This window comes from Dictyostelium purpureum (assembly GCF_000190715.1).
Source record: "Dictyostelium purpureum unplaced genomic scaffold DICPUscaffold_294, whole genome shotgun sequence".
Lineage (NCBI taxonomy): Eukaryota > Evosea > Eumycetozoa > Dictyosteliales > Dictyosteliaceae > Dictyostelium > Dictyostelium purpureum.
This window is the reverse complement of record NW_003519630.1, coordinates 5,492-32,683: the sequence shown is the minus strand read 5'-3', so window position 1 is coordinate 32,683 and position 27,192 is coordinate 5,492. Positions and strand designations below refer to the sequence as shown.

Sequence of the window (27,192 nt, the reverse complement as noted above, 5' to 3'; positions counted from 1 at the left end):
AAATAAAGATATATTAGTAACTTTACATATATATTTATAATTTATAAGTTATAAATTATTTTAATAAATAAATCTTTTTTACAATTTTTATTTTAATTTAATTATTTATTTTTATACAATTTATCGATTAATAAAGATGTTCCATTATTTGGGGCAAAATGTTTTGAATCGACACCAATTAGTTTTGCCAATAAATTATAGATTTCAGTATTTTTAAATGTTTTTAATGTTGTAGTAGTATGATTATCTTCGGCACCACTTGATTTAATATTTGGACCACGAGCAATAAAAATTGAATGCATTTCTTCGTGTGCTGGGTCATAACCATGATTACCTAGTTTTGGTTTTTTAGGCAAAAGTTCTTTATTTAATATTATGCTATAACCTGGTTTTGCAACACCTAAAATTGGAGAAATTCTATTGTTAGATTTAGAGTTATAGTTGTATTTTTTTGGGAGGTCTTCTTTTTTGTAAAAATCTACATGTTCACTTTTATTTTTTGTAAGTTCTTGGTAAAGATATTCTTCGTTATAACTTTAAAATATTAATTAGTAAATGATTTAAAGGGAAATTTTTTATAAAGAAAATTATTACATACTTTGTGTTATTTGGAAAAACTGATAAAATTGGTGATGGTACTGCATATCCTTTACTAATTGCATCTGGTGAAAAGAATTTGGATGATATAGATGGGTCCAAAGTTAAATCATCAATATAGATATATTTGTGTGTTGGTATTTCGATCATCCCATGATCTGAAACAAAAATAATATTGGTTTTATCATAAAGACCTGATTGTTTTAATTGGTCAATTAAAATACCAATGTTTTTATCAACTGATGATATTGATTCATCTACATTTTTGCTGACTGGGCCGTACAAGTGACCATTGTCATCGACTTCATGGATATATGCCATTGTTAAAGTTGGTATTGATGATGTTTTATTTTCACCACCTTCTTTTCTCCATTGATATACTTGGTTTAATACTTCTGATGTTGATGTTTTCATATCAAATGGTACCATATTATAGTCGGGTAAATTGTCTTTGATTTTTGCACCACATCCTGGCCAAAAGAAACATGCGGTTTTGATATTAGACTTTTTAGCAGTTACCCAGATTGGTTCACCCCACCACCAAGATGGATGTAAAGAGTCTTCTTCTTCGGCACTAAAAACTTTGTTAGTATCTGGGTCATACATATGATTTGAAACTATTCCATGGTCTTGTGGATGTAAACCAGTGGCAATTGAATAGTGGTTTGGGAATGTTTTTGATGGAAATTGGGCAGTTGTAAATTGTGCTCTGAATGAGCTATCGTTGATAAAGTTTAGTAGGTTTGGTGTTAAACCTCTCTCTAAGTATTCTGGTCTGAAACTATCTATTGAAATTACAATAGTTGGTAAAAAGATTATGTTGTTTTGTTGTTCACGTCTAACTACAAAGAATACCAATAGAATAGTGGCCACTATTGCAATTATTAAAAACCCAAAAAAAATCTTTTTTTTATCGCGCCCCTTCATTCTATTTCCTATTAAGCCAATCTCTTCATCTTGTTTATTTAAGTTTTCATTTAGACCTTCTGTTACGGAATCATCCCAATTGTCTGTGCTATCATTATAGTTTATACTAATTTTATGTTCTTTGATGTTTGTGTTTTTATTTTTCATATTTTATATACCAGGTTTATAAAAATATTTATTTATATAAAATAGATATATAAAATTGTTATTTGTTTTGTATAAAGTTGGTCTTTAAACTGAAAAGTGTCAAAAAACAAAAGAAAATTAATTTATACATTCTAAATTTTCTAAAATACATTATTCCTGAACAAAATATATAAAATAAATAACAAATCCCCAGTAAAAATTTATTTTTTTAAAAAAAATAATTATTTTTTTTTTTTTTAATTAAATAAAATAAAATTATTTTGGATTGTAGAATTGATTAAAATAATATGTAAAATAAAAAAAAAGAACACGAAAAAGAAAATATAGTGTTTAATTTAAATATGGTTTATTTTTTTGTTTGTATTTTTGGTGCTATATATAAATTATCTATTAATAAAGATGTTCCATTGTTTGGCGCAAAATGTTTTGATTCAATACCCATTAGTTTTGCCAATAAATTATAGATTTCGATGTTTTTGAATGATTTTAATGTTGTGGTAGTTTCGGTATCTTCAGCACCACTTGATTTAATATTTGGACCACGAGCAATAAAAATTGAATGCATTTCATTGTGTGATGGGTCATAACCATGATTACCTTGTTTTGTATTGAATGGAATGGTTTCTTTATTTACAATGATACTATAGCCTGGTTTTGCAACACCTAAAATTGGTGGGATTCTGCTGTTGGATTTTGAGTTATAGAAATATTCTTTTGGTATTTCATCTTTTTTATAAAAATCTATATATCCACCGTTGTTTCTTGTTAATTTAAAATGAAGATAGTCTTCAGAGTATCTAAAAAGAAATTGGTTATTTGTTAATAGGTTATAATAGGAAAATATTTATTAGATAATAAAATTTAAATACATACTTTGTATCATTTGGAAAAATAGAGATAAGAGGTGATGGCACTGAATAGCCCTTATTATTAATTGCATCTGGTGTAAAGAACTTTGTTGAAAAATATTCATCATTGGTTAAATCATCCAAATAAATATATTTGCTTGTTGGGGTTTCCATCATACCATGATCTGAGGTAAAAATAATATTAGTTTTATCATAAAGACCGGATGATTTTAATTGATCGATTAAAACACCAATACTTTTATCTACTGATGAGATTGAGGCGTCGACCTTTTCACTATCTGGGCCATATGAATGACCTGCATCATCAATTTCGTGAATATAACCCATTGTTAAAGTTGGTATGGTTGATGTTGTTTTATTATCACCACCATATTTTCTCCATTGGTAAACTTGGTTTAATATTTCTGATGTTGGAATACCCCAATCGAATGGATAGGCATTGTAATCTGGTGAGCCATTAATTCTAGCACTGCATCCTGGCCAAAAATAACATGCGGTTTTAATTTGAGACTTGTTAGCGGTTACCCAGATTGGTTCACCCCACCACCATGATGGATCTAAAGAGTCTTCTTCAGCAATATTAAAAATTTTGCCAGTTTTGGGATCAAACATTTCATTTGAAACAATACCATGCTCTTGTGGATATAAACCTGTTGCTATTGAATAATGATTTGGGAATGTTTTCGATGGAAATTGAGCAGTTGTAAATTGGGCTTTAAATGAATTGTCATCAATAAAATTTTGAAGATTTGGTGTTAAACCACGCTCTAAATATTCTGGTCTGAAGCTATCTATTGATATTATTATAGTTGGTAAAGCAATAATGTGGTTGGGTCTTTGGTGATATCTAACTATAAAGTATGTCAGTAATAAAGTTGCAACAATTGCTACGGCCACCGTACCAAATATTATCTTTTTCTTATCACCTTTTTTTATTTGATTTCCTAATAAAGCTCTATTTTCTTCGGTATTAAAAGTTTTTTTTGGAAGGTTGCATTTTTCAATATCTTCATTAGAATTGATACTTGGTTGATTTTCTTTTATTTTATTATTATAACTGTAATTCTTATTATTATTATTATTATTATTATTCATTATTATATACCAGGTTTAAAGTATAAATATATAAATATAAATATTGGACAAAACAAATATAAAAGATTATTTTGATTTGTTATGTGTAAGTGATTATATGATTTTTAATATATAAAAAAAAAAAAAAATAAAAAAAAAAAAACAATGCCCTTAAATACAGGCAAAAAACCTTTAAAAAAAACAATATTTAAATTTGCACATTATCTGTTTATTATTGGCCTGTATAATTATACTATTTTATAAATTGTTCCCAGTAAAAAAAGTAATAAAAATAAAAAAAAAAATCGAAAAAATTCAAAAAAATTAATTTAACACAATTTTTATATTTTGTTTTTTTTTAATTTTTTTTTTTTTTGCCTTTAGTCAAAACCTGAATTCTCTTCTTGAAATTTTTCCAACATAATTTTCTTTTTATCTTCTTCGTTTAATAAAGCTTCATTTTGATTTAAATGACCTTTAAGAGCAGCTAACCAAATTTCGGCCTTATTCATTTTCTGTAAAGTAATATGGATCATCCCATCTTCTAAAGTCCAAAAACTATCATTTTGTTTAATTTTTGAATAAAATTGTTCGTTTATAAATGGTGGATTTCCTTTAATACCCAAGATTAATTTGGTTGGTGTTATTTCGCATGCTATCATTTTCGATGTTATACCTGGTGGTGGTTGAAAAAATATATTGATCTCCTCTATTGATTGTTCCCATTCGTAAATGGTTCTTCCTTGGTATTCAAATTTTCTTCTATTGTGTTTAAATTTTTCTGACATTATTATAGTAAAAATTAATTTTTTAAAAAATCAAAAAAAAAATTAAATTTCAAATTAAAAACAAAATCTATAATGGTAAAGATTAAAAAAAAAAAAATAGAACATTATGAACCAAGCAGATTTTAAAAACACTTTGTTTTTACAAGAAGTTATTAATTCTACATTTTGAACCAAAAGAAAAGCTAGAAAACTCATTTAGAAAAAGAAAGAGAATGGTTATTGAAAATGTTTTTGTATTCTCAAGAGATTTGGTTGTTTCAGTGGTATTTGGAAGAGTAGCCTTCAAAAGCAACAGGATGCTTATTACTAGTATTATACACTTTAAATTTACAAATAAACTCAGTAGAAAAGAACATGGTTGTAATAGTGAAGATGAAGAAATTGAAGAAGATACTCATTTTTCAAGATATAATTTGGGTTGCTGAAAAGATTTTATCAATGATACAAATGAAGAAGAAGAAGATAGTAGTGATGAAAATGAAATAGAAGATAGTATTGAAATATTAATTAATAAAAAGGCGTGTATTACATTTTTTTTTATATCTGACAGATTATCCAATTAAAATTTAAAATAAAAAATTAAAAAGTAAAAATATAATAAATTAAATGAAAATAATTAATAAATTAAAAAACAAAATATATAAATAATAGTTTCATGTTTTATAGTAATATTATAAAATTATATAATAAAATAAATAAAAAATAAATTAAAAGATTAACTCATTTCATCAATTTTTTTATCTCATAATCACTTGATATCACAAGCTGCTGAATCATTAAGTAAAAAATCAATAAATCAAAATAAATTAAAAAAAAATATAAATAAAACAAAAAATATAAAAAAAAAATATAAAAAAAAAAATTATTTTTAAAATAATTTAAAATATGAAAAAAAAAAATTTAATTTAATAAATTTTTAAAAAAAAAAATTTAAATTTATTTTTCATTTAATTTTTTTTTCCATTCAAGCTTCAATTTTTTTGTCTCCATTTCAATCATCTTATTTTTTTCGTATCGTTTCCAACCCAGCCATCTTTTTTTCTTTGCTTTTTATAATATTTTTTTTTTTATATTTATATTTATTTTATATTATCTTTTTGTACATATTTTTTTTTTTTGTAAATAAAATTTTATATTTTACCCATTTGTATTCAACATATAAATTAAAAAAAAATGGGTCTATTTTTTTCAAAAGTAATTATCTTTTATATAATTTACATTAAAAAAAAAAATATTAACTATAATTTTATTTGTATTCAGAATAACAATTTTGAAAAAATGTTAGAAATGGAATCCAAGATTTCCAATATGGAAATCAAAATTGAAAAATCAAAGGAATTCCATAATAGCTTTTTTTCCAATTTTATTTTCTTTAGTTTTATTATTGAAATTTTTTTAATTTTAATTTCAATTTATAAATCTTTTTCATCTAACACTATGTTTGAGAATTCATGGTGTTATTTATTATGTATATTATTCTCAATTTTGTAAGTTGTTCATTTTAAATATATATTATTTTTTATTTAATATTGGTATTAACATTTATACTATTTAGATTTTATATTGTATCAACATTATATAGATTTTTTTCTGGATCTTTAATTAGATTCTATGAAAATAAATTAAATAATTTAATAATTGGTTTTGAAAAAATATTAAATGATATAAAAGTAGAAACTGATTTTGAAACTATTTTAAAATATGAAAATATATTAAAAAAAAAGAGTAGGTATCAGATAGTATTAATAAATATTAAAATAATAGTGATATATTGACTAACTATTTTTTAGAGTGTAATAATAGAGTTCAACAAGAAAATCTAAAACCACAACAACTTCAACAACCACAGCAACCAGGAAAATCCCAAAAAACACAGCAACCAGAAAAACCACAAATAATAAATCAAAATGTTCAAAAATTACAAAAAACTCCACAAAACTCAAAAAATAGTAAGTTTAATTTTAAAATTGTTATAGATTGATGATATTATATTAACTATTTATTTTATTACTTTAGAATGGTGGTTTGACCAAATAATCGAGTTTTTAATTTCATTTGGCTCAACTTCTAAATCACCATTGGTTTGCAAAAACTGTGGAAGTTTTAATGGTTATGTACCTGGTGCTAAGGTCTCAGGCATTAGTAAGTTTTATTTACTTTAGATTACAAATTGCATTAAAATCTTACTAATAATTTTTAAAATAGAATTCCTTTGTATTGAATGCCATTTTTTTAATTCTTATAGTTTAAACAACATTAATGAGAAGTGGTTTGGTAAATTAATTGATTTTTTAAAATTCAGATGATTCAATCCATGGATCACAATTAATTTGTGAAAACAGTTGAAGAGATACTAAGTGGTAAGTTTATTTACTTTAAATTTTTGTAATAAAAACAATACTAATTTTTTTTTAATGAATTTTGTTGTATTAGGTGTAGATTTTTAAAATATAAAAAACTAAAAATATAAAAAAAAAAAAAAAATATTTAATCAAAAAAAAACAATAGATAGCAATAGTTATAATAAAAACAAAATAATACTTTTAATAGAATATTACACAGTATAGATAATATAGATAAAAATAAAATAGACATAATCATGATTAGAATCAGAATGTCAAAAGAAAAAAAACTATTACGATAATGATTACGATTCCAATTCCGATTCCGATTCCAATTCCAATGCATATATTCCAGATGAATATTTAATCAATATAACTATTCATTCGATATATCTAATTCCCGAGAATCTGTTGACTACATGTAACTCGATTAACCATGATGGCGATGAAATTAATAATTAAATCGTTTCACTCAATATTTCGTATATTAAAATCGATGAAATTAAAATAGTTAACATCATTATCCAAATAAAATAAAATAAAATAAAAAAATTTATATAAAGAAAATAATTTTATTTACTTTTTAATATAATCCATAAAAATTTTTAATTTTTTCAATTATTTGTGTTCTTTAAATTTAAAAAATAATAAAAAAGAAAATATTGGCTGTCTTGTATTTTTTTTTTAAATTTTTTGTTTTTATAATATATTATTTATTTTTAAATAATATTATTTAATTTGATTTATTAAATTTAATAAAATGAAAAATAATAAAGTTTCAATTTCAAAAATAAACGCAAATTAAACTATCATACTAGTCCTTATGAAAAATGGTTTCAAGGTGAGTTTATCAATAGAGGGTGTGCTGCCATTACCACTAAAGAAATATAAAGTCCTATGTGATTGCTAACCAGGTAAGTTTGATCAAAAACCATCACAAGAACAATATTCGATTGCCAAAATCAAATATCCAATACCAATATATAAAAGAATCATAAAAAAAAACAAAAAATAAAGATTATTATTTTTTTTAAAATTAAATAATATAATTTATGTTATTTTTTTTTATACAGTTTATCTATTAATAAAGACGTTCCATTATTTGGTGCAGAGTTTTTTGAATCGACACCTATAAGCTTTGCTAATAAATTATAAATTTCAATGTTTTTAAATGATTTTAGTGTTGTTGTGGTTTCGTTATCTTCGGCACCACTTGATTTAATGTTTGGACCACGAGCAATAAATATTGAATGCATTTCTACAATTGATGGGTCATATCCATGATTACCTAATTCTGGTGGAGTTGGTGTCAAAAGTTCTTTATCAACAACTATGCTATAACCTGGTTTTGCAAAGCCCAATAGAGGTGGAATTCTGTCATTGGATTTTGAGTTAAAAAAAAATTCTTCTGGTATATCATCTTTTTTATAAAAAGTGACATATTCGCTTTTATTTCTATTTAGTTCATTATATAGATAATCAATAGAGTATCTAATGTAAAAAATTAATATACTATTATTTTAAAATGTGTGTATTTAATACTACCTACCTTGTATCATTTTGAAATATTGAAATTATTGGTGCTGGTACCACATAACCTAGACTATTATTTGTGTCTGGTGAGAAAAATTTTGAACTTATTAAATCATCAGAAGTTATTTCATCAAGGAAAATATATTTGCTTGGTGGAGTTTCTATCATACCATGATCTGAGGTGAAAATAATATTGGTTAAATCGTAAAACCCAGATGTTTTCAATTGATTTAAAAAAGAACTTATACTCTTATCCATTGCTAAAATTGCATCATTGACCTGTTTGCTATTGGGTCCATATTTATGACCTTTGTCATCTACTTTATGTACATAGGCCATTGTTAATGGCGGAGGTGTGTTTTTCGATTCTGTACTATTATTAGCAATATCCCTCCATTGAATAAGTTGTTTAAAGACTTCGTCTGATGATACTGTTTGATTATATGGATCTACATTTAAGTCTGGGTATACTCCTTTGATTTTAACTCCACATCCTGGCCAAAAATAACATGCAGTTTTAATTTGAGACTTATTAGCAGTTACCCAGATTGGTTCGCCCCACCACCAAAATGGATCTAATGATTCAGGTTCACCTATATTAAATATCTTTCCAGTTTTAGGGTCAAGCATATGATTTGAAACAATACCATGATCTTCTGGATGTAAACCTGTTGCTATTGAATAATGATTTGGGAATGTTTTCGATGGAAACTGTGCAGTTGTATACTGAGCTCTAAAAGAGTTATCATCTATAAATTTTTGAAGATTTGGTGTTAAACCACGCTCTAAATACTCTGGTTTGAAACTATCTATTGAAATTATAATAGTTGGATATATTATTGTTGAATTAGATCTTGGATGCCTTCCGATAAAACAAACTAATAGCACTATTAAAACAATAACTGCCAAAACCAATAAACCTATAAAAAACATTATTTTATTTCCATTTTTATGGTCATTTAAGAACCCTCTTTTCTTTTCATGTTCATCGTTATTGTCAAACTCTATTAAAGAATCATCACTATTCCTATCTCTTCCTTCACTATCTAAATACCCATTTCTATCCTCTATTTCCTTCCTATTATCATTCATTATTATTAAATATAAATAAAATAATGAATAAAAATAAAAAAATAAACACACTTTTTTTAACCCACAAAAAAAAATAATAAAAAATAAAAAAATAAAAATAAATATTTTATTTATTACATATAATTGATGTATTAAAAATAATTGATAAATATAGAATAGATTTAAATATATTTTTTAGAATTTCTGATTGGTGTGTACTAAAAAGCTATTTTTATTTTTTATTTTTTATTTTTTTGGTGCTATATATAAACTATCGGTTAATAAAGATGTTCCATTTGTGGGGGCAACATTTTTTGAATCAACACCTATAAGTTTTGCTAACAAATTATAAATTTCAATGTTTTTAAATGTTTTTAATGTTGTTGTGGTTTCGTTATCTTCGGCACCACTTGATTTAATATTTGGACCACGAGCAATAAATATTGAATGCATTTCGACGTTTGATGGGTCATATCCATGATTACCTAATTCTGTAAATGAATCTATATTATTTTTATTAATGATAATACTATAACCTGGTTTTGCAACACCTAATAATGGTGGAATTCTACTGTTGAATTTTGAATTAAAGAAAAACTCTTTTGGAATATCATCTTTTTTATAAATATTGAAATTTTCATTGTTGATATTTTTGAACATATTATAAAGGACATCTTCAGAGTATCTATATTTTCGAAAAAATAAAATAAATTAATAAAAAGGAATTTTTAAAAAAAAAAAAAATAAAAAAAACTTACCTTGTATCATTTGGGAAAATCGAAATGATTGGTGAGGGGTTAGAAAATCCTTTGCTGCTAATTGCATCTGGTGTAAAGAATTTAGTTGAGATTAAGGGGTCTAAAGCATCCAAATAAATATATTTAGATGATGGTATTTCGATCATACCATGATCTGATACAAAAATAATGTTGGTTTGATTATAGAGATTTGATGCTTTCAATAAATCAATTAAACCACCGATGCTTTTATCCATTGATGAAATGGATTGGTTAACCTCCTTACTATTTGGACCATATCTGTGACCTGCATCATCAACTTCGTGTACATAGGCCATTGTTAATGTTGGAGGTGTATTTTTCGAATCTGCACTATCCCTCCATTGATAAAGTTGTTTAAAGACTTCGTCTGATGATACTGTTTGATTAAATGGATCTATATTTAATTCTGGGTATACTCCTTTGATCTTAATACCACATCCTGGCCAAAAATAACATGCAGTTTTAATTTGAGACTTTTTGGCGGTTACCCAGATTGGTTCACCCCACCACCATGATGGATCTAATGATTCTGGATGACCTGCATTAAAAATTTTATTGGTATTTTGATCGTACATATGATTTGAAACAATACCATGATCTTCTGGATATAAACCTGTTGCTATTGAATAATGATTTGGGAATGTTTTCGATGGAAATTGGGCAGTTGTATACTGAGCTCTAAAAGAGTTATCATCTATAAATTTTTGAAGATTTGGTGTTAAGCCACGCTCTAAATATTCTGCTCTGAAGCTATCTATTGAAATTACTATAGTTGGTTTAATATCGGTATCTGTATTTATAAACTTTGGGTGTTTTCCTGCATAATATACCAATGCAACACTGCAGAGTAAAAATGTTATTAAAACCAAACCCACAAAAATCATAATCTTATTTCCATTCTTGTGATAACCAAACAATCCCTCTTTCTTTTTATCTCTTGGAATCATTTCTTCTGAATTTTCATCAAATCCATCAATTAAAAAGTCATCCCTCTTTTTCTTTTTACCACCTATGAATCCACTTCCCATATCTTCATCATCCTCATTATCATCTTCTCCATGGTCTGCTCTGTACATATATTCGTTACCACTTGAAAAAAACAATGGATCTTTATTGTTAAAATCTAAATCATCAAAACTAGTTCTAATATTTATATCTGTGGATGTTTTATTATTACTATTATTATTACCAATATTATTTGTATTATTATTGATTGTATTATTATTGATTGTATTGTTACTAAAAGTATTATTACTATTTATATCATCATTTATACTATTATTACCATTCATATTATTACAAATTTATTATTTATACATAAAATTAATTATATATAAATTTAAACAATAATAAAACAATAATAAAAAAATAATAAAAACAAAAAAAATTATTAATAAAAATAAAAAAAACTTATATTAGAAACAAAAAAAAAAAAAAGAAAAACTTTTAAATATCTTGAAAAAAAAAAAAAAGAATTTTAATTTTAATTTTAAAAAAAAAAAAAAAAAGAAAAAAAAAACCGAAATGGGGATTTAAATATTAAAAATACTGCTTTTTAAGTTAATTTTTTTTTTTTTTTTTTTTTTTTTTTTTTTTTTTTTTTATTTAAAGCATTACTTTTTTTATGTTTGATTTTATTTTAAATAAATAATATTAGTTGGATCATTTTATTATAAATAATTTGATGGCTCTATCTGTATAACCTGGGTTATTTATAAAATTATTGAAAAGGTGTATAATTATCAATAAAAAAAATGAAAAAGCTGTCAAAAAATTGTGCTAATTATAATTATTTAAAATATTTTATTTTATTTTTTAAAATAATTTTTTTTTAAAATATTTTTTTTTAATTTATTTTTTATTTTTTTTTTTAAAATTTTTTTTAAAACTATTTTATTTAACAAAGATAAATGTATATCTTTATATAAAATTTATATTTATAGGGGTCAGAAATTCTCGTTAGAATTTCACACTAAATAAACAATCACAGTTAATCAATTTCACACCCACATCTAAAATTTTAGACTAATAAATTTTTAAAAAAAAAAAAGTTAAAAAAAAAAAAAAAATTTTATTCATTCCGATTTGTTTTTTTTTATTTTTTATTTAAACAATTAGTATTACCTTTTATAATTAATATGATCATTTATACATAATAATAAAATCACATATATTATTGTAGTAGCCTCAAATATCATAATATAATAAAAATAAACTAATAATATAAATATAAATATACAGATAAAATCTATTTCAAAATCATACCAATCACAAAAATATTTTATAACCAATACACATCACTTTTTGAAATTTCTACCGCTAAAAAAAAAAATTGTCAGCACCCTTTCAAATAATTTCAAAAAAAAATTAAAAAAAAAACAAAGAAAAAAAAAAAAATCCATTTTTATTTAAATTACACTTAATTTGCATAAATAATTTTTATAATAATAATAATAATATATTTTTTTTTTGTAAAATTACAAAACACAGACGATACACAACTTTAAATTTTATCTCACCCACATACATAACACCCGAACACCCACATAAAAAATATTAAATTTTATTACATTAATTAAATAGGTTAAATATTATTTTTTTATATAAATAAGAAAAGTTAAATATAATTAATAGTAATTTTTAAAGTCATATAATCATTTAATATTAATAATAAAAATAATAATAACATTACAAAAAGTAAATTTTAATCAATACTTTTTGTAATTTAAAAAATAATTATAGTAAAAATATAAAATGAAGTTTGGGAAATATTTACAAAGACGTCAAGTTTCAGAATGGAGAAAAAAATATGTTTTTTACAAATCATTTAAAAAACAAATAAAAGCAATTAAAAGAGCAAAAACAGAGGAAGAGCTGTTTATATCAGCAGGTGCATTGGATCAACAACAACAATCAACACAATCAATAAATAGTAGAATAAAACAATCACTATCATTATCACCTAAACAATCACAAATATATGAAGTACCATTACAAAATATAAATAAATCGACAACACTATCACCACCAACAGCAACAACAGCAGCATCATCATCATTATCCAATGTAGATAATAATAATAATAATAATAATAATAATAATAATAATAATAATAATAATAATAATAATAATAATAATAATAATAAAATACCACCATTATTATTATCATCACCACCATTAGGTAGTAATAATAGTTCACCCTATTCAGCATCAGGATCAATTATTTCAACCCCACAAACTACACCAGCGGCTACAATTATATCGGTTGGATCACCAACATTATTATCATCACAACCAGTAGTTTTTAGAGAGAATAATGTCGAAAGAGAAGAAAAGAAATTTGACCAAATGTTACAAGAGGAGTTTGATAAGGTTAATTCATTCTTTCAAGAACAAGAAACTGAATTTATACATCAATTCAATATCATCAAAGAAAAAGTTATCGCAATGAATGAAATTGGTAAACAATATTCGTCAAAAGCATTCAAAGATATTAGTATAGCTGGTGGTCCTAGTGGTAAAGAGCCGTTTACACCAAGAACTGCAGGACAAAGATTTACTCATTTATTTCATCATCCATCATTAAGAAAAAGAAATAGCGTTGGTTTAAATGAAAGTAATGACAATGAAACTGGTGGCGCTGATAGACAAGGCTCTTCTTCTCCATGCTCAACTACATCATCAAATGGTCCAGTAACCATCGCTGGTAAAGCTATTGCAAGTGCTGCAAGTGCTGAAACATATTGGAATCCTGGTAGTTTGAAATTAGGTAAAATTAGAAGATCCTTAAAGAGAGCATTGGAAGAAAATTATAGAGAAATTCAAGTTTTAAAAGAATACACATCACTAAATCATATAGCATTCAGAAAAATCTTTAAAAAGTATGATAAGGTTTTACAAGCAGATAGATCAGTAGAAGGTATGAAAGGTGTAGCTCAACAATATTTTAATAAATCAAAAAAGTTAAGTGTTGTGGAGCGTGAAATCGAAGCACTTTATACAAATTCATTCAAGCATGGCAATAGAAGAAATGCAATGGCTAAATTACGTGTACCAAAAGATTATCATGCTCCTCCCAAAGTAGTGTTCTTAACTGGTGGACTGTCAGGTATGAGCTTGGTTCTATTCATATTTTGTGTACGTTATATGATCAACCAAGTTTCAATTATCTATTTCGATTCGCCAACTCCTGTTGCTTTCTTATCAATGTTCATGTTACATCGTATGATTGGTATACCAATATTATTGCTATGGTATTTCGGTATATTAATTTATGTCTGTAGTGGTAAAAATATAAATTTGTTTTTAATTTTAGGCTGGGATGCTAGGACGAATATAACTCATTATCATATTTTATTTGTAAGTAATTAAAAAAAATTAAAAAAAAATAATAAAAAAAAAAATATTAATTATTATCTTTTTTGAAATATATAGTTAGCAAGTGGTTTAACATTCTTATGGACACTAAGTTTGTTTTTATATATTTATCTTAGTATACATATGATTGGTAGTAAATTGCCGATACTATTCCCATTTTTATTAATCGTAATAATATTATGTATCGTATTTTGTCCATTTAATATAATATTTAGACCAAGTAGATTCTGGTTAATTCATACTTTTGGTAGAATTTTTTCGGCTCCATTCCTTCCAGTTAAATTCAAGGACTTCTTTTTCGGTGATCAACTAACATCACTTTCAATTGTACTGAGCGATTTAGAGTATGTCATATGCTTTTTCGTTTCAGATTTATGGACAAGAGGTGATGTTTGTTGGAGAATTAATCCTTATGTCAAACCGTGCCTAGTATCCATTCCACCACTATTGCGTGCTCTTCAATCACTTCGTCGTTTCAAAGATACAAAACAAAATATTCATATGATGAATTTTGGTAAATATTCATTAACCATTTTAGCCACAGTCACCAGTTCAATTGCAAATAGTAAAATTACAAGTAACGAAGCACAAAAAAATGGTACTTTAGCACTATGGATTATAATATCTATCGTCAGTACCATTTATTCATTATGTTGGGATTTCTTAATGGATTGGGGTATCTTTAGAACTCATTCTCGTAATTTCTTACTCCGTGACCACCTCTTTTATAGACATAAATGGGTTTATTATTTCGCTTTAATTACAAACACTCTAATGAGAGGTTCTTGGACCATTAATGTATCTTTTGAAGCTCTCTCATCAAGAACCAAGGAATTAATAGTTTTAGCTACTGCCGTTATTGAAGTTACAAGAAGATTTCAATGGAATTGTAAGTATTGTTTATTAATTTATTATATATTTTAACAATATCACATCTACATTACATTACCACACCACACCACACCACACCACACCACACTCTAACACACCCAACACTCAACACTAATCAATAATCAATATTAATTTTTTAAAATTTTTTTTTTTATATAGTCTTCCGTTTGGAAAATGAACATCTCAATAATGTTGGTAAATTTAAAGCATTTGATTTGAAAATTCCAGAGACATTTATAATCCCACCAATTAAAAAAGATAAAGCCAAAGACAAAGATAATAAAAATAACAATAATAATAATAATGCAAATAACGGTGGCAACTCAAATGAAAAAGAAAAACAAATTACATCAGATGATTTAGAAAATGGGACAAGCAAAAATGAAGGCACATTTGAAATCGAACAACTATTAGATAGTGGTAATGGTTTAGAATGTGATATTATGAACAGTAGTATTATAAACAATAGTTTATGTAATGATGATGGTGATGATGATAATAACAATAATAACAATAATACACCCTTAAAAAATCGTCATACTTTTTTTAATGATCATCAGTCTAGTGATGAACACTCACCTGACGAAGAATCATAAAATAAAAATACCCCACTCCAATTTTTTTCACCACCACCAATCCCAAAAGATTTTTTATTTATTTTTTTTTATAAAAATTTTATAATAATAGTTTTTTTTTTTTTCAGAAATAGGTTTTATAATAATATTTTTATTGTTTTTTTTTTTTGATATAAAATATTTTGTTTTTTTATTTTTGGAGAAGAGAAATATATCAATAAATATAATTATATATATTATAAATATATCAAATAAATTTTTTTTTTTTTTTGTTTTTTTTTTTTTTTTCCGATTTAAAAAAAAATGAAAATAATTTTAATTTTTTCATTTATTTTTTTAAATTTAATATATATTTGTAATAACAGTTTATTTGTAGCATCGCAAGATATTAAACTAATAAATGGGTCAACAGAATCGAATTTAGTTTATACAAGTTCAAGTACTTGTATTTTAGTAGTCGACATCGAAATTCCACCAAATTCAGAAATAGAAGTCTCTCCAAGTGGGTTTGCATTAACTCCCAATCAAAAAGAAGAAAGATTATATAGAGTTAATGCAAATAATTTACCTATTGGTAGTGGTGTCATTTCTTTAACTATCACTCCAGGTCCAACTATTTTTGAAATAGGATATTCATGTAAATGTAAGAAATAAACAAAATTTATCATTTTTTATTAATAAAAACTCAATTATTAATTTTTTTCATATGTTTTTAACAATAGCAATAGAGTTTTCAAAATTACAATATAAAATCATTTCTAAACTTTTTTATCACCATTCTTCATATAAAGCAACATTCCAAATTATTGGAAGCATCATTCCAAATATTGAATTAAGTGTCATCGAATATAATTGTAATGGGGGTACTAATTGCAAATTAAATAAAATCAATGATAACACATTCGATATTGTTTTTTTTGAAATTCCAAAGGCATATAAAAATGATTGGGTTCTTCAGTTAGGTCTCAGTAATCCATATAATCTTATTCTTGAGTCACCATATAAAGGTAAATATTAAAAAAAAAAAAAAAAAAAAAAAAAAAAGAATTAAATTAATTTTTTTAATTTTTTTAATTTAGGTTCAGGCAGCTTAACATATGGTTCATATACAACTCCACCTAAAGAGTTTAATTGTTCCAGCCAAACTCAGTTACCTGTTTTTTATTTTGAAGTTGGATATGAACACCAAAATTTTTATATTCCTCCAGCATTTTCTTTTAGTTACACCCAAGCAAACGATACCGATATTGTCAGAAAACCAAAAATTCAATATATAGATGGATTCGATTATTTTTTATTTAAAACTGTTGAAAGACCAAATGAAGATAGCTTCTCTTTAGCATATTTTTTAGATTCATATAGCTTTGAGGTGTCTCAAACAAGTAAGTGAAAAAAAAAAAAAAATCAAAGAAAACAATTCCTAATAGTTTCTCCTTTTATTTAGATTATCATAATGTTGGCCAATTACTAGGGAATAAAAATACTAACACTGGGGATTATTATTTTGAAGCACAATTTGTACAAAATAATCTGAATAATTATATAACTAGTTTCTATTTAGGTAGTATTAAAAATCAAAATATGGATTTTCAAATGGATTCCCCATATGCCATTACTTACAGTTCTCCTTCAAGCGCCTTTTATAATATTAAAGTATCAGTACCATTTTACAAAGGTTCTAATTATCCAATTAATTTTTTATCTAATGATAGCTTATTTATAATTGTTACTGGTGTACCAAATATAGGTAAATTTAAAATACTTTATCATAATTATAAATAAAAAAATACTAACATTAAAATTTTTGTAATTATAAATATTTAAAATAGGAAAAAACTATTTATCAATAAATAAAATAGATTGGGTTACATTGGATCAATCATATTTTATGTTAAGAGTAAGTGTGTCGGATTCAAATGGTCTTAGACTATTAAGATTAACACCCAATTCATATGGTAATACAATGTTGGCTCAAGGAACACTTCAAAATGGTATCTTTGAATTTAAATTCAGTTATTTGGATAGTTTTATAGATTTTCAATCCCAATCATTGATTTTATTAGTATCAAACGGAATAGAAGAATTTGAACAGTCTATTCAGTATAATGAAGTATTGAAATTATCGCCATTCTCAAGATTTCTCGCCGATCCTTTATTAGAATCATTAAAAGGTAAATACAATTTAAATAATCCTCAGTTTTTTTATAATTTTTTTTATTAAAATTTTATTTTTTAAAATTAAATTTTAGGTTTTGATATGTTATCAAATATAAAAAAAATATCATTTTTAAATAATAAAATGAATGTAACAAATAATGATGGCTGGAATTTAATGTTTTTAGAGTTTAAAGATGGGGTTCAAAATTACGAGCCAATGTTATCAGTTATAAAGGATGTAACTGAGCAATCTTATTTCCATAAAACCTTTGATTCATCAGACTTAAATATCCAAAATTATTATGGACAATGGAACAGGGACTACAGTTTATATATTATCGAATTTTTCATCCCAAGAAATATTATAGCTGGATTTTTATCATATTCTTTATCAATCACCTATAATAAGTACAGTATTGTTTATAATCAAGATCTACCAAGTGAATATCAATTGACTATAGTATCCTCTAGTAAGTAGTTAAAAGAAAAATATTAAAAATGAAATAATAATAAAAAATTAATATTTTTTTTTTCTTATAATTTTAGAAACAGATTTCCAAGGGCCAATAATAAAAAATCTCATAATGAAACTTTTACCTGGTCAAGATTACGATTTTATAGTTTGGAATATAACAATATCAGATTCAATAAATGGTTTTAAAGATGGTTATATTTTGGTTAGAAGTTTAAACGATTATTCAAAATATAATTATACATTATCAAAAGATACTATTATCGTAGGTGATATTTACGAAGGTTTGCATCAAATTAAAGTCCAAGTGCCTGCAACATCTTGTGGCCAAACACCTGATTCTTTTAATATTTTCCAAATCTTTGAAGTATTTTTTAGAGATTCTGGTGATAATCTTTCCCATTTCAAGATTCAAGGCAAAATTAATAAATTAGCTTATACAGATCCTTTTTCTTTCAACATTACTTTATTATATAATTTATCTTATCAATATATTTGTACATTAAAACCAACCGATGACCCAATATCACCTTCAATTATGTCTTTAGATGTTTCAGCATATAGTATAAATGTCTTCAGTACGAATAGAAAGCTTCAATTCAATCTACATGCCGAATGTCAATCAACTATTAATATATATAGCCCACCAACAATTTATCTTTCCTCCTTCTTAAACCCAAATATAATTCAAGTTCCACTATCTTTGGTGAACTGCACAGATCCTTCAAATAAAGTATGCTTTTTTACTGGTATTTATGAGGTTTCCTTGGGTTTTGGTTACCCAGATGGTATCTTGTATTCATTATATGGCCTCTCAAGTGGACGTGGTACCATGGTTGGAAAAACTTCAGGTGAAATAGGAAAGTATATAGTCACATCAAATAGTACTTTAACATCACCATTAATTACTTCAACTGGGAAAATAACATCTAATGGAGGTTCATTAAGAATAGATGGTATTGTTTTGCATAATGCAAAATCAGTTTTAGTATCATATAGTGATAGGAGCAGCCAAATAATTGCTCCATCAAAAATATTTTCAACATCTTTAATTATTCCAAACATTAAACCAACTAAAAGTGCATTCACTATTAAAATAACTTCTTCAAATGGTGAACAATCCAATACTTTCACAGTAAGTCCAACTATATCAATTGATATCCCACCAAATCCCCAAAAACCAACAGTTACATGTAAAAAAGATAGTTCAGGAAATATTTGTGGTGGAAACACCAAGGGTGAATGTATTAATAATCAATGTATTTGTAAATCACCTTGGATTGGGTCAGACTGTAGTTCAAAGATTATCGTAATCCCAAAACCAGAACCATCTTTAGAGGAGCCATCAACAACAATTTTGGTAGATGAAGAGGATGATGTTTTAAAGAGTATTATTTCAGTTGTCCAGTTAAGAGAATTAGATTATCAAAGTGAGCCAGTTAAGAAATACCAATTTGAAATTTGGCACAGAACAAATTTATCTTCTTCTGCTTATCAATATATCTCCAATATAACTAATAACAAAATAAACACAATAGTAAATGTTACATTGCAATGGTTTGAATCTGCAGCAACTATCAACTTTGCAAATCAAGTTGTTGAAATGAATCCATCATCATTAAAGTACACAATAACAATTGGCGAATATGGATTTGAATCCACATTAAACTCACTTCAATTGGTAATGCTGTCAACAGTAAAGTCAAATATCGATGATTGTTCATATAAAGAATTTAATAATCAAACTTCAGACGATTACCTCAGATTAAAAATTAGAGGTAAATCATTATATGGAAGATTTATCAAGAGAGCAGTATTGGATGAAACCAAAATTATTTCAATTTCAAATCAGATTTTAGATAAAGATATGGACTCGGCAGATAATGAAAATAGTTTACAATCTTTTATTGGTATAAATATACCTTATTTCCAATTTAGTGCTGTGATAGACCCAGATTATTCAGTCATCGTTGATCACTCTGCAAATAATGATGGTGATACTTTTTGCTCAAGTGGTAAAAAAGGTTTGACTAGTTTAAATATTGTAGGAATCACATTGGGTTGCTTCTTTTTTGTGGTTGCATGTGGAATCTGTTATCTTTATTATCGTAATAAAGTTCAAAGAAGAAAAGAGTTTTTAGAAAAATTGAAACAATCAGAAATGACAATGTTAGAATTAGAAACAAATAGTAATAACACAATAACAATAGATTTAGAAAAACATTAATAAAACTATTTAAAATATTTATTTATTAATTTATTTAAAATCTACGAAGTTTCATTGTTTTGACTTTAATTGAAATACGGTTTTTTCTATAAACTACGGCAAACACTATAATAGTGGCAGCAATTACTACAAGTGGAACTACTATTGATACAGCAATGATCATTGTCTTTTTTGAATCATTTTTACAAGAACTTTGGAAGTTTGGAGCGATAAGAACAGAAAAATCTATTTATAAAAATATTATTAATAAAAAATAAAAATCGCAAACAATAAAAATATAAGAAAACATCGCAAACAATAAAAATATAAAGAAAATTCTTACCTGGATCTATAATACAAGAATCAACACAATGTGGAAGATTTAAACCAACAATAACAGAGTTTGATGTATTTGAAACAATTTCACTACTGATAAAGGTTACTCTACTATCACTAATAATTTTATTCATAAATCTACCATAGAGCAATTTGTTATCTTTACTAATCTTGACATAGCTAGTTGCTTGATCTTGAATATTTTCTGATGATGATTCTTTTTCATTACATTTATTTGCAGAGATTTCATTTTCTACAGATGAGACCATTTGTAGCTGTAAAGAATTTAAAACACTTAAAAATGGAAAGTTATTAATCTCTATTGTAATTTTGATTGAGTCATTGGGTAATGAAAATTCTTCATCTGCAAATTCAAATGTTTTACTCTTTTTAACCTCTTCGATTTTATAAATAATATTTGCGGTATTGTTTCCTAATGTTTGATTAAAAATGTATTGAATGTTACCATCACTTGTATTTTTTGCTAAAAAAGAGTCCCAGGTTTTTTTTAATTCAAATTCTCGAACTGTTTTTTGGCTTACAGTATCAAGCTCTATTAGTTTTACAATTGAAATGTTAAATTTGGTATCTTGGTTTGATATTTGTGTAATACCTGAATCTGTATCAACATTTGAGCTGGAGCCTGGTTGTTCATTACCCCCACCATTATCTAAAATTGGTGAGCTACAATCAAAACCTGACCATTTATTTTCAATACATTTACATTGACCAGTTGAGTTATTGCATTGTCCATTATCAATTGAGGTACAGTTATTTGGACAAGATTTAAATAGATTGATAAAGCTATAGAAATTAATATGCGACCATATTAAATCATTTTGTTTAACTGTAAAAGATTTTGAACCTGTTCCTGGACCTATTGTGCATTCAATAGTGGTTTTATTTGCTTTTGGATTTGAACATATTTCGGAACCTATAAGGATAGATAAATTTGAATGAGAATCACCAAAATCACCAAATGCAATTACCAAACCACCTTCGATTGTGGTTGGTGTAAGAGATGAAACATAGTGTTGTTTTATTAAACAGGTTGAGCCGTGGTAATCTACCCTACATTGACATTTATCCATATGAACACAAATTCCATTATTACAACCCCCTATTGATATACAATCAAAAGCATACGTGTAACTGGATGTTGCCATCATTCCATTATTTACAATTGTTAGCAGGAGTGAACCAGTTCCTGGTGGTGCTTCGCAGATTGCATATAAAGGGGTTACACTTGTGACTAGACAAATATCTTTACCAATTTTAACACTAAAATCTTGACCGATTGTGCCAAATTTCCCAGTTATTGTTACCTGGCCACCTAATTCATTTGAAGGGGCGATTGATGAAATTATAGGTATGATGTTTAAACAATTATCTCCTCCATAGGGATCTATACATCTACAAATACCTGTATTTAAATCACAGGTACCATGAGAACTATCTGTACAATCATTTGGACATTCTCTTAATATAAATGAAAAGTTTGTGGAAAAAGTTGACTGGTATCCATACTGAGTAACAACAACTTTCAAATCAGGGTTGCTACTATAAGAAATCGTACATTGTACATTATTTGTACTATATGATTGAATAAAGCATTGATTACCACCAATAGTTACACTAATATCGCCTTTTTCTGTACCAAAATAACCCATTAAAGTTATTGCTACATTAGAAAGACTTTTGATATTTTGTGATACAGTTTCAATATTTAAAATAGGAATGCATGTACCTGTAAAACGACTACATTGACTGTTTGAAATTTTACTACAATCTTGGGAACAAGTTAAATATTTGTTTTCTAAACCTGGGGTCATTGAAATTGGGACATTTTTATATCTTCCATCAATATATAATGTTGAAGCAATATTTAATTTTGTTGAATCATAATTGTTAACCTGACATATGAAATGAGTAAAATTTGTAAATACTGGAATGCAATCTTCATTTCCGACTTTGGCAGAGGTAGTTGAGATATTATAAGTATAGTAGTATCCAAAAAATGTTAAGTAACCATCTCCATCACTTGAAACTGTTACTCTATCTATTGTAGGTGATGATAAAGAGGAGTCAAGCAAGAAGCTTTGATTAGGGATTTCAAAATAAACTTCAACAACATCTGAAACAGGATCGGTAGTGTAAAAAGATTTGCTAGGAACATCAAGATTAAAAATAAGGGGTGGAACTGTTGTAAAAGCATCTGTATTAAAGCCTAAGTCAGAACCAAAAAGATATAGTTTGTTTGAATCTCTTCTAAAATTTGGTACAATACTGTTGCATTTGGGGATTCCATAAGCTGGTGGATTATAATTTGAAAATGAATTACCTTGGAAACTTGAAATTTGGTCTGTTAAATAGCAATAGACACAACTTGGTAAATCTCCAATCAATTCAGTATTTTGGATGGTAACATCGTTATAGCTACAAATTCTACTAGTTACAGAGCCGGTCATTGTTTCAACGGTATTTAAATATAATTTCTTTAAATTATTTAGACTAAAAAATTTACTGATATCCAGTTCTACATTACTATCATAAATTCCTAAGGTTTCTAAATCATTAAAGAGGTTTTGTATTTCTGTTCCACTGTTGATTGTGACATCATTCAACATCAATGTTTTTGCCCTACCAAGAGATTTAATTCTAAATATACTGGAACCACCATTTAAATAATACAAACTATTTGGAGAATTTATAGAAATGTATTCTAAATCTGGAAATGAGTTTCCATTGAAGTCTAATTGAATATCTTCATTAAAGAATTTAAAATTAAACTCACTAAATAAAAAAATTATGTTAATATACAATTATTAAAAAAATAATTAAAAAAAATTATAAATAAATATATGTATTTACATTTTTTTAAAAGTGTTTGGGAATTGAGTTAAAAAAAGCCCTGTGGGGAATTTATATTCTATATTATTTTGTACTTTATTTAGTGACAATTCCTCAATATTTGCAAAAGATTCAATATAATTGCCAAAATCCTGTGCTATAAATGTTATTGCATAAAGCTCTCTTTTTTTTCAAAATTAAAAATGTTAAAATATGAATTTTTATTTTATAGAAATCTATATCTGTATTATATTTACAATCTTTTTACTTTTAAATAAGTTAAACTTGTTGCAGTTGCGGATGAAAGAGAAAAAACTTGAATTTTCCTATAAAAAAGAAATAGGTATAAGTATTCTAAATACTGAAATCTAATACCCCTTAGGGTGTAGGAGTATAATGATTTTTAGTTTTATGATTATAAAAAATTATAACTACATTAATTCTGGTACATTTAATGCGGTAACACCATTGTAAATATTTGAAATTTGGAATTTATAATTGGATTCAACAATATCATAAAAATTTAAAAAAATACTATAAAAATATTAATGTTAATAAAGAAATATTTCTTTTTTGATATTTAATAAAAAAAATACTCACAATTTTTTTAAATTTCTATAATTATATAAATTTATATTGGTCATTGATGACATCAACTTGGTTGGACTAGGATAAATGGTTCTAAAAGTTTATTTTATAAATTTATCCTCGTGTTAATAAAGCAAAATAAAAATATTTTAAACCTTTTGTTAATTAAATACATACAAAGAACCGGATAAAGATTTAACCTCTGGAAAAGAATCAATTTGACAATTATCTAGAACGCTTTTAAATTGATTATTTATAAATAATTTTTTATTTATATATTTTTTTTAATTTTAAATTACTTACACATCAGATAATGTAAATGGGTTATTTGTAAAAAATTCTGGTAAAACCTTTATTTCAGAGAAAGTTCTGAATATTATAATATATATAATTTGTGGATAATAAAATTATTTAAAATTTGTTTTAAAATTATAATTAAACAAATACTTTAATTAATATAATACATACACTGATGGATATGGTTTATGTAAGAAACATATTAGTGAGTTATAAGTAGGATTACCTGCTACATCTAAAAATGTTTGGTATATACCAACTAAATTTCTTTTTAAATTATTAAAAAAAAAATGAAAAATTAAAAAAAAAAATTAATTAAATTTTTATAAAAAATCTTTGAATTTTTTAAAAATATATATATAACAACTTACAAGCTTTCCAAATAACCATCGCTATTACAAACAAAATTCTGTGGATAGGTTTTACAATAGTCTACATTTGCAGGAAATTTATTTAAAATACCCAAAGTAGAAATAATAGTTGAAACACAATTTCGATCATCGTTGTTCATTGCAACATCGTTATCGGTTAAAGTATTTTCAATATCGTCAACAGGCAAAATACCTGAAAGTACACATTTTATACTAAAAAATAAAAATAAAAATAAAAATAAAACTATTTTTAACTTCATTATTATTTTAATTATTTATCTTTTCTTTTGATTTTTTTTTTTCTTTATTTCTTTTTTCTATTTTACACAAATTATTTAATAATACAATAAATAAATATTTTATGACTATGATAAAATTATTATAATGGTTTTTTTTATTAATACCAAAAAAAAAAAAAAAAAAAATATTTTGTTGATGAAAAAAAAAAAAGATAAAAAAAAAAAAAATATTAAATTGGATATTTATTTTTAAAAAAATTGTTGAAAAAAAAAAAAAAAAAGAATCTTAATGTTATTTTTATTATAATTTGGTAAAATAAAGATATTTATTTAATGTTTTTTCTCTTGCTGTAATTTTTATTAAAATTGTGTTCGTGGTTGGTTGTTAAAACAACAGGGTTATTTTTTGAAAACAAAAAAAAAAAAAAAAAAAGATATTTGAGTTTTTGCTATTGATTTATAATTTAGTGAGACTCATTTTTATTTTTTGATAAATACATTTTGGTAAATAAAGCTATAAAAAGATCATTTTTTCTTTGATGTTCGGGTATATTATCGTATTTTGAAATGATTTCATCTATTAATTCGATTTGTGATTTTGATAGGTTATTTAAATTTGAATCTTTTAATTTCTTTATGTAATTTATAAATTCGATTGGATATTTTGGATGCTGTGACATTGATTTTTTAATTATCTGTAACTGAATATCAACTGGTAATTCTTGCAATATCTCTATTTTTTCTGGGAATATTAATTTTTTAATGATGGCATCTTTTTCTTCAATATAATCTAATAGTGGTTTTATATGATTGTTTTGTTTTAAAATATTACAAATTGTAAAAACTGCAAAAGAGTATTTGGTGGTTCCATAGTAATTGTCATGAGCAAATTTGTCCCATTTCTTTAAATTTGAGACACTGTATGGATATGCAACCGAGAGGAGATGGAGCGATAGTTGGATGGATGCTTTTTTTAAAAAGAATTGACTGGTTTTTTTAAAGTCTTCTATTGTGCTAATGATTTTTTTAGGTTGGTTTAGTTTATCGTAAACTGAATACTGGCCAGTTGGGAAAAATCTTAATTTTAATTTTAATATATTTAAAGCATCTTGAATCCATGGTGAGTTCTTTCTTTCGATTTCTGATTGGATGATATGAATTTGACGATCTGTTAATGGTACTGTAGAATCCATTACAAAGAGAGCGAATGCTGCTAAAGGTCTTTTATAGATTGGTATATTATTTGATAACATGAACTCCACAAGCTCCCAAACCATATTGTAGTTGTCGTGATTCTTTAAATCTGAAATCTTGAACAAAAATAAATTATAAAAATCGGTTGTTCTGTAGTGTTTGTATGGTAAAAGAAATACTATACTAAGGTTATCAAAGTTTGCTTGAACAATTTTAAACCAATCAGAAGGGGATAAAATTAAATCACGGAATTTGGGTGTCAACTTTACAGCAAACTTTAAAAGGTCTCTTTGGCTTGAGGAATTGTGCAATAAGGTTTCTTTATATCTTTGAAGGCATTGGAAAAACACTTGGGACAGTGGCAGTTCATTATAGAACTTATCAGTTGTATAGCCTAAGTCTCTTAATTTGAGAATATCGTGGTCCATTTCTAAAAGGAGACCGCTAAAACGTGAGATGAAAATGTAGTCTTTTTTGTCTCTTAATCTATCTTCAATTGGTGATTCTCTTGT

At 25.3% G+C, this 27,192-nt stretch overlaps 10 protein-coding genes across 10 annotated transcripts; 4 read left to right on the top strand and 6 right to left on the bottom strand.

Moving 5' to 3' along the window:
• Window positions 1–101: 101 nt before the first annotated feature.
• Window positions 102–1,524, bottom strand: DICPUDRAFT_39457 (uncharacterized protein; the record flags this gene model as incomplete). The annotated part of the gene is made up of 2 exons (XM_003291678.1): window positions 102–534; window positions 599–1,524. The coding sequence occupies 2 exons, from the start codon at window positions 1,522–1,524 to the stop codon at window positions 102–104; spliced, it is 1,359 nt and encodes a 452-aa protein (XP_003291726.1).
• Window positions 1,525–2,017: 493 nt separating this feature from the next.
• On the bottom strand, window positions 2,018–3,635 carry DICPUDRAFT_39462 (uncharacterized protein; the record flags this gene model as incomplete). Its single annotated transcript, XM_003291677.1, has 2 exons — window positions 2,018–2,432; window positions 2,545–3,635. 2 exons carry the CDS (start codon window positions 3,633–3,635, stop codon window positions 2,018–2,020), a joined length of 1,506 nt encoding a protein of 501 aa, XP_003291725.1.
• A 359-nt stretch (window positions 3,636–3,994) lies between these two features.
• DICPUDRAFT_13641 (uncharacterized protein) lies at window positions 3,995–4,207 on the bottom strand (the record flags this gene model as incomplete). The annotated part of the gene is made up of 1 exon (XM_003291676.2): window positions 3,995–4,207. A coding segment is annotated over one exon (213 nt), but the record flags the coding sequence as incomplete, so codon positions are not given.
• DICPUDRAFT_13792 (uncharacterized protein) lies at window positions 4,208–4,402 on the bottom strand (the record flags this gene model as incomplete). The annotated part of the gene is made up of 1 exon (XM_003291675.1): window positions 4,208–4,402. A coding segment is annotated over one exon (195 nt), but the record flags the coding sequence as incomplete, so codon positions are not given.
• Window positions 4,403–4,614: 212 nt separating this feature from the next.
• On the top strand, window positions 4,615–4,827 carry DICPUDRAFT_156358 (uncharacterized protein; the record flags this gene model as incomplete). The annotated part of the gene is made up of 1 exon (XM_003291684.1): window positions 4,615–4,827. The coding sequence occupies one exon, from the start codon at window positions 4,615–4,617 to the stop codon at window positions 4,825–4,827; it is 213 nt and encodes a 70-aa protein (XP_003291732.1).
• A 748-nt stretch (window positions 4,828–5,575) lies between these two features.
• DICPUDRAFT_82387 (uncharacterized protein) lies at window positions 5,576–6,708 on the top strand (the record flags this gene model as incomplete). The annotated part of the gene is made up of 6 exons (XM_003291683.1): window positions 5,576–5,596; window positions 5,663–5,889; window positions 5,958–6,127; window positions 6,193–6,351; window positions 6,419–6,544; window positions 6,608–6,708. The coding sequence occupies 6 exons, from the start codon at window positions 5,576–5,578 to the stop codon at window positions 6,706–6,708; spliced, it is 804 nt and encodes a 267-aa protein (XP_003291731.1).
• A 1,091-nt stretch (window positions 6,709–7,799) lies between these two features.
• Window positions 7,800–11,631, bottom strand: DICPUDRAFT_57514 (uncharacterized protein; the record flags this gene model as incomplete). The annotated part of the gene is made up of 2 exons (XM_003291674.1): window positions 10,107–11,631; window positions 7,800–8,235 (listed from the first exon to the last, which is right to left on the bottom strand). Exons 1-2 carry the CDS (start codon window positions 11,417–11,419, stop codon window positions 7,800–7,802), a joined length of 1,749 nt encoding a protein of 582 aa, XP_003291722.1. The 5' UTR covers window positions 11,420–11,631.
• Window positions 11,632–14,372: 2,741 nt separating this feature from the next.
• Window positions 14,373–16,035, top strand: DICPUDRAFT_49995 (uncharacterized protein). Its single transcript, XM_003291682.1, has 3 exons — window positions 14,373–14,486; window positions 14,562–15,393; window positions 15,555–16,035. The coding sequence occupies exons 2-3, from the start codon at window positions 14,628–14,630 to the stop codon at window positions 15,989–15,991; spliced, it is 1,203 nt and encodes a 400-aa protein (XP_003291730.1). The 5' UTR covers window positions 14,373–14,486; window positions 14,562–14,627; the 3' UTR covers window positions 15,992–16,035.
• Window positions 16,036–16,273: 238 nt separating this feature from the next.
• Window positions 16,274–20,826, top strand: DICPUDRAFT_156353 (uncharacterized protein; the record flags this gene model as incomplete). Its single annotated transcript, XM_003291681.1, has 7 exons — window positions 16,274–16,613; window positions 16,693–16,977; window positions 17,050–17,352; window positions 17,481–17,717; window positions 17,830–18,141; window positions 18,220–18,597; window positions 18,674–20,826. 7 exons carry the CDS (start codon window positions 16,274–16,276, stop codon window positions 20,824–20,826), a joined length of 4,008 nt encoding a protein of 1,335 aa, XP_003291729.1.
• Window positions 20,827–20,860: 34 nt separating this feature from the next.
• On the bottom strand, window positions 20,861–23,609 carry DICPUDRAFT_39465 (uncharacterized protein; the record flags this gene model as incomplete). Its single annotated transcript, XM_003291673.1, has 3 exons — window positions 20,861–21,051; window positions 21,149–22,261; window positions 22,901–23,609. The coding sequence occupies 3 exons, from the start codon at window positions 23,607–23,609 to the stop codon at window positions 20,861–20,863; spliced, it is 2,013 nt and encodes a 670-aa protein (XP_003291721.1).
• Between the last annotated feature and the right edge of the window lie 3,583 nt (window positions 23,610–27,192).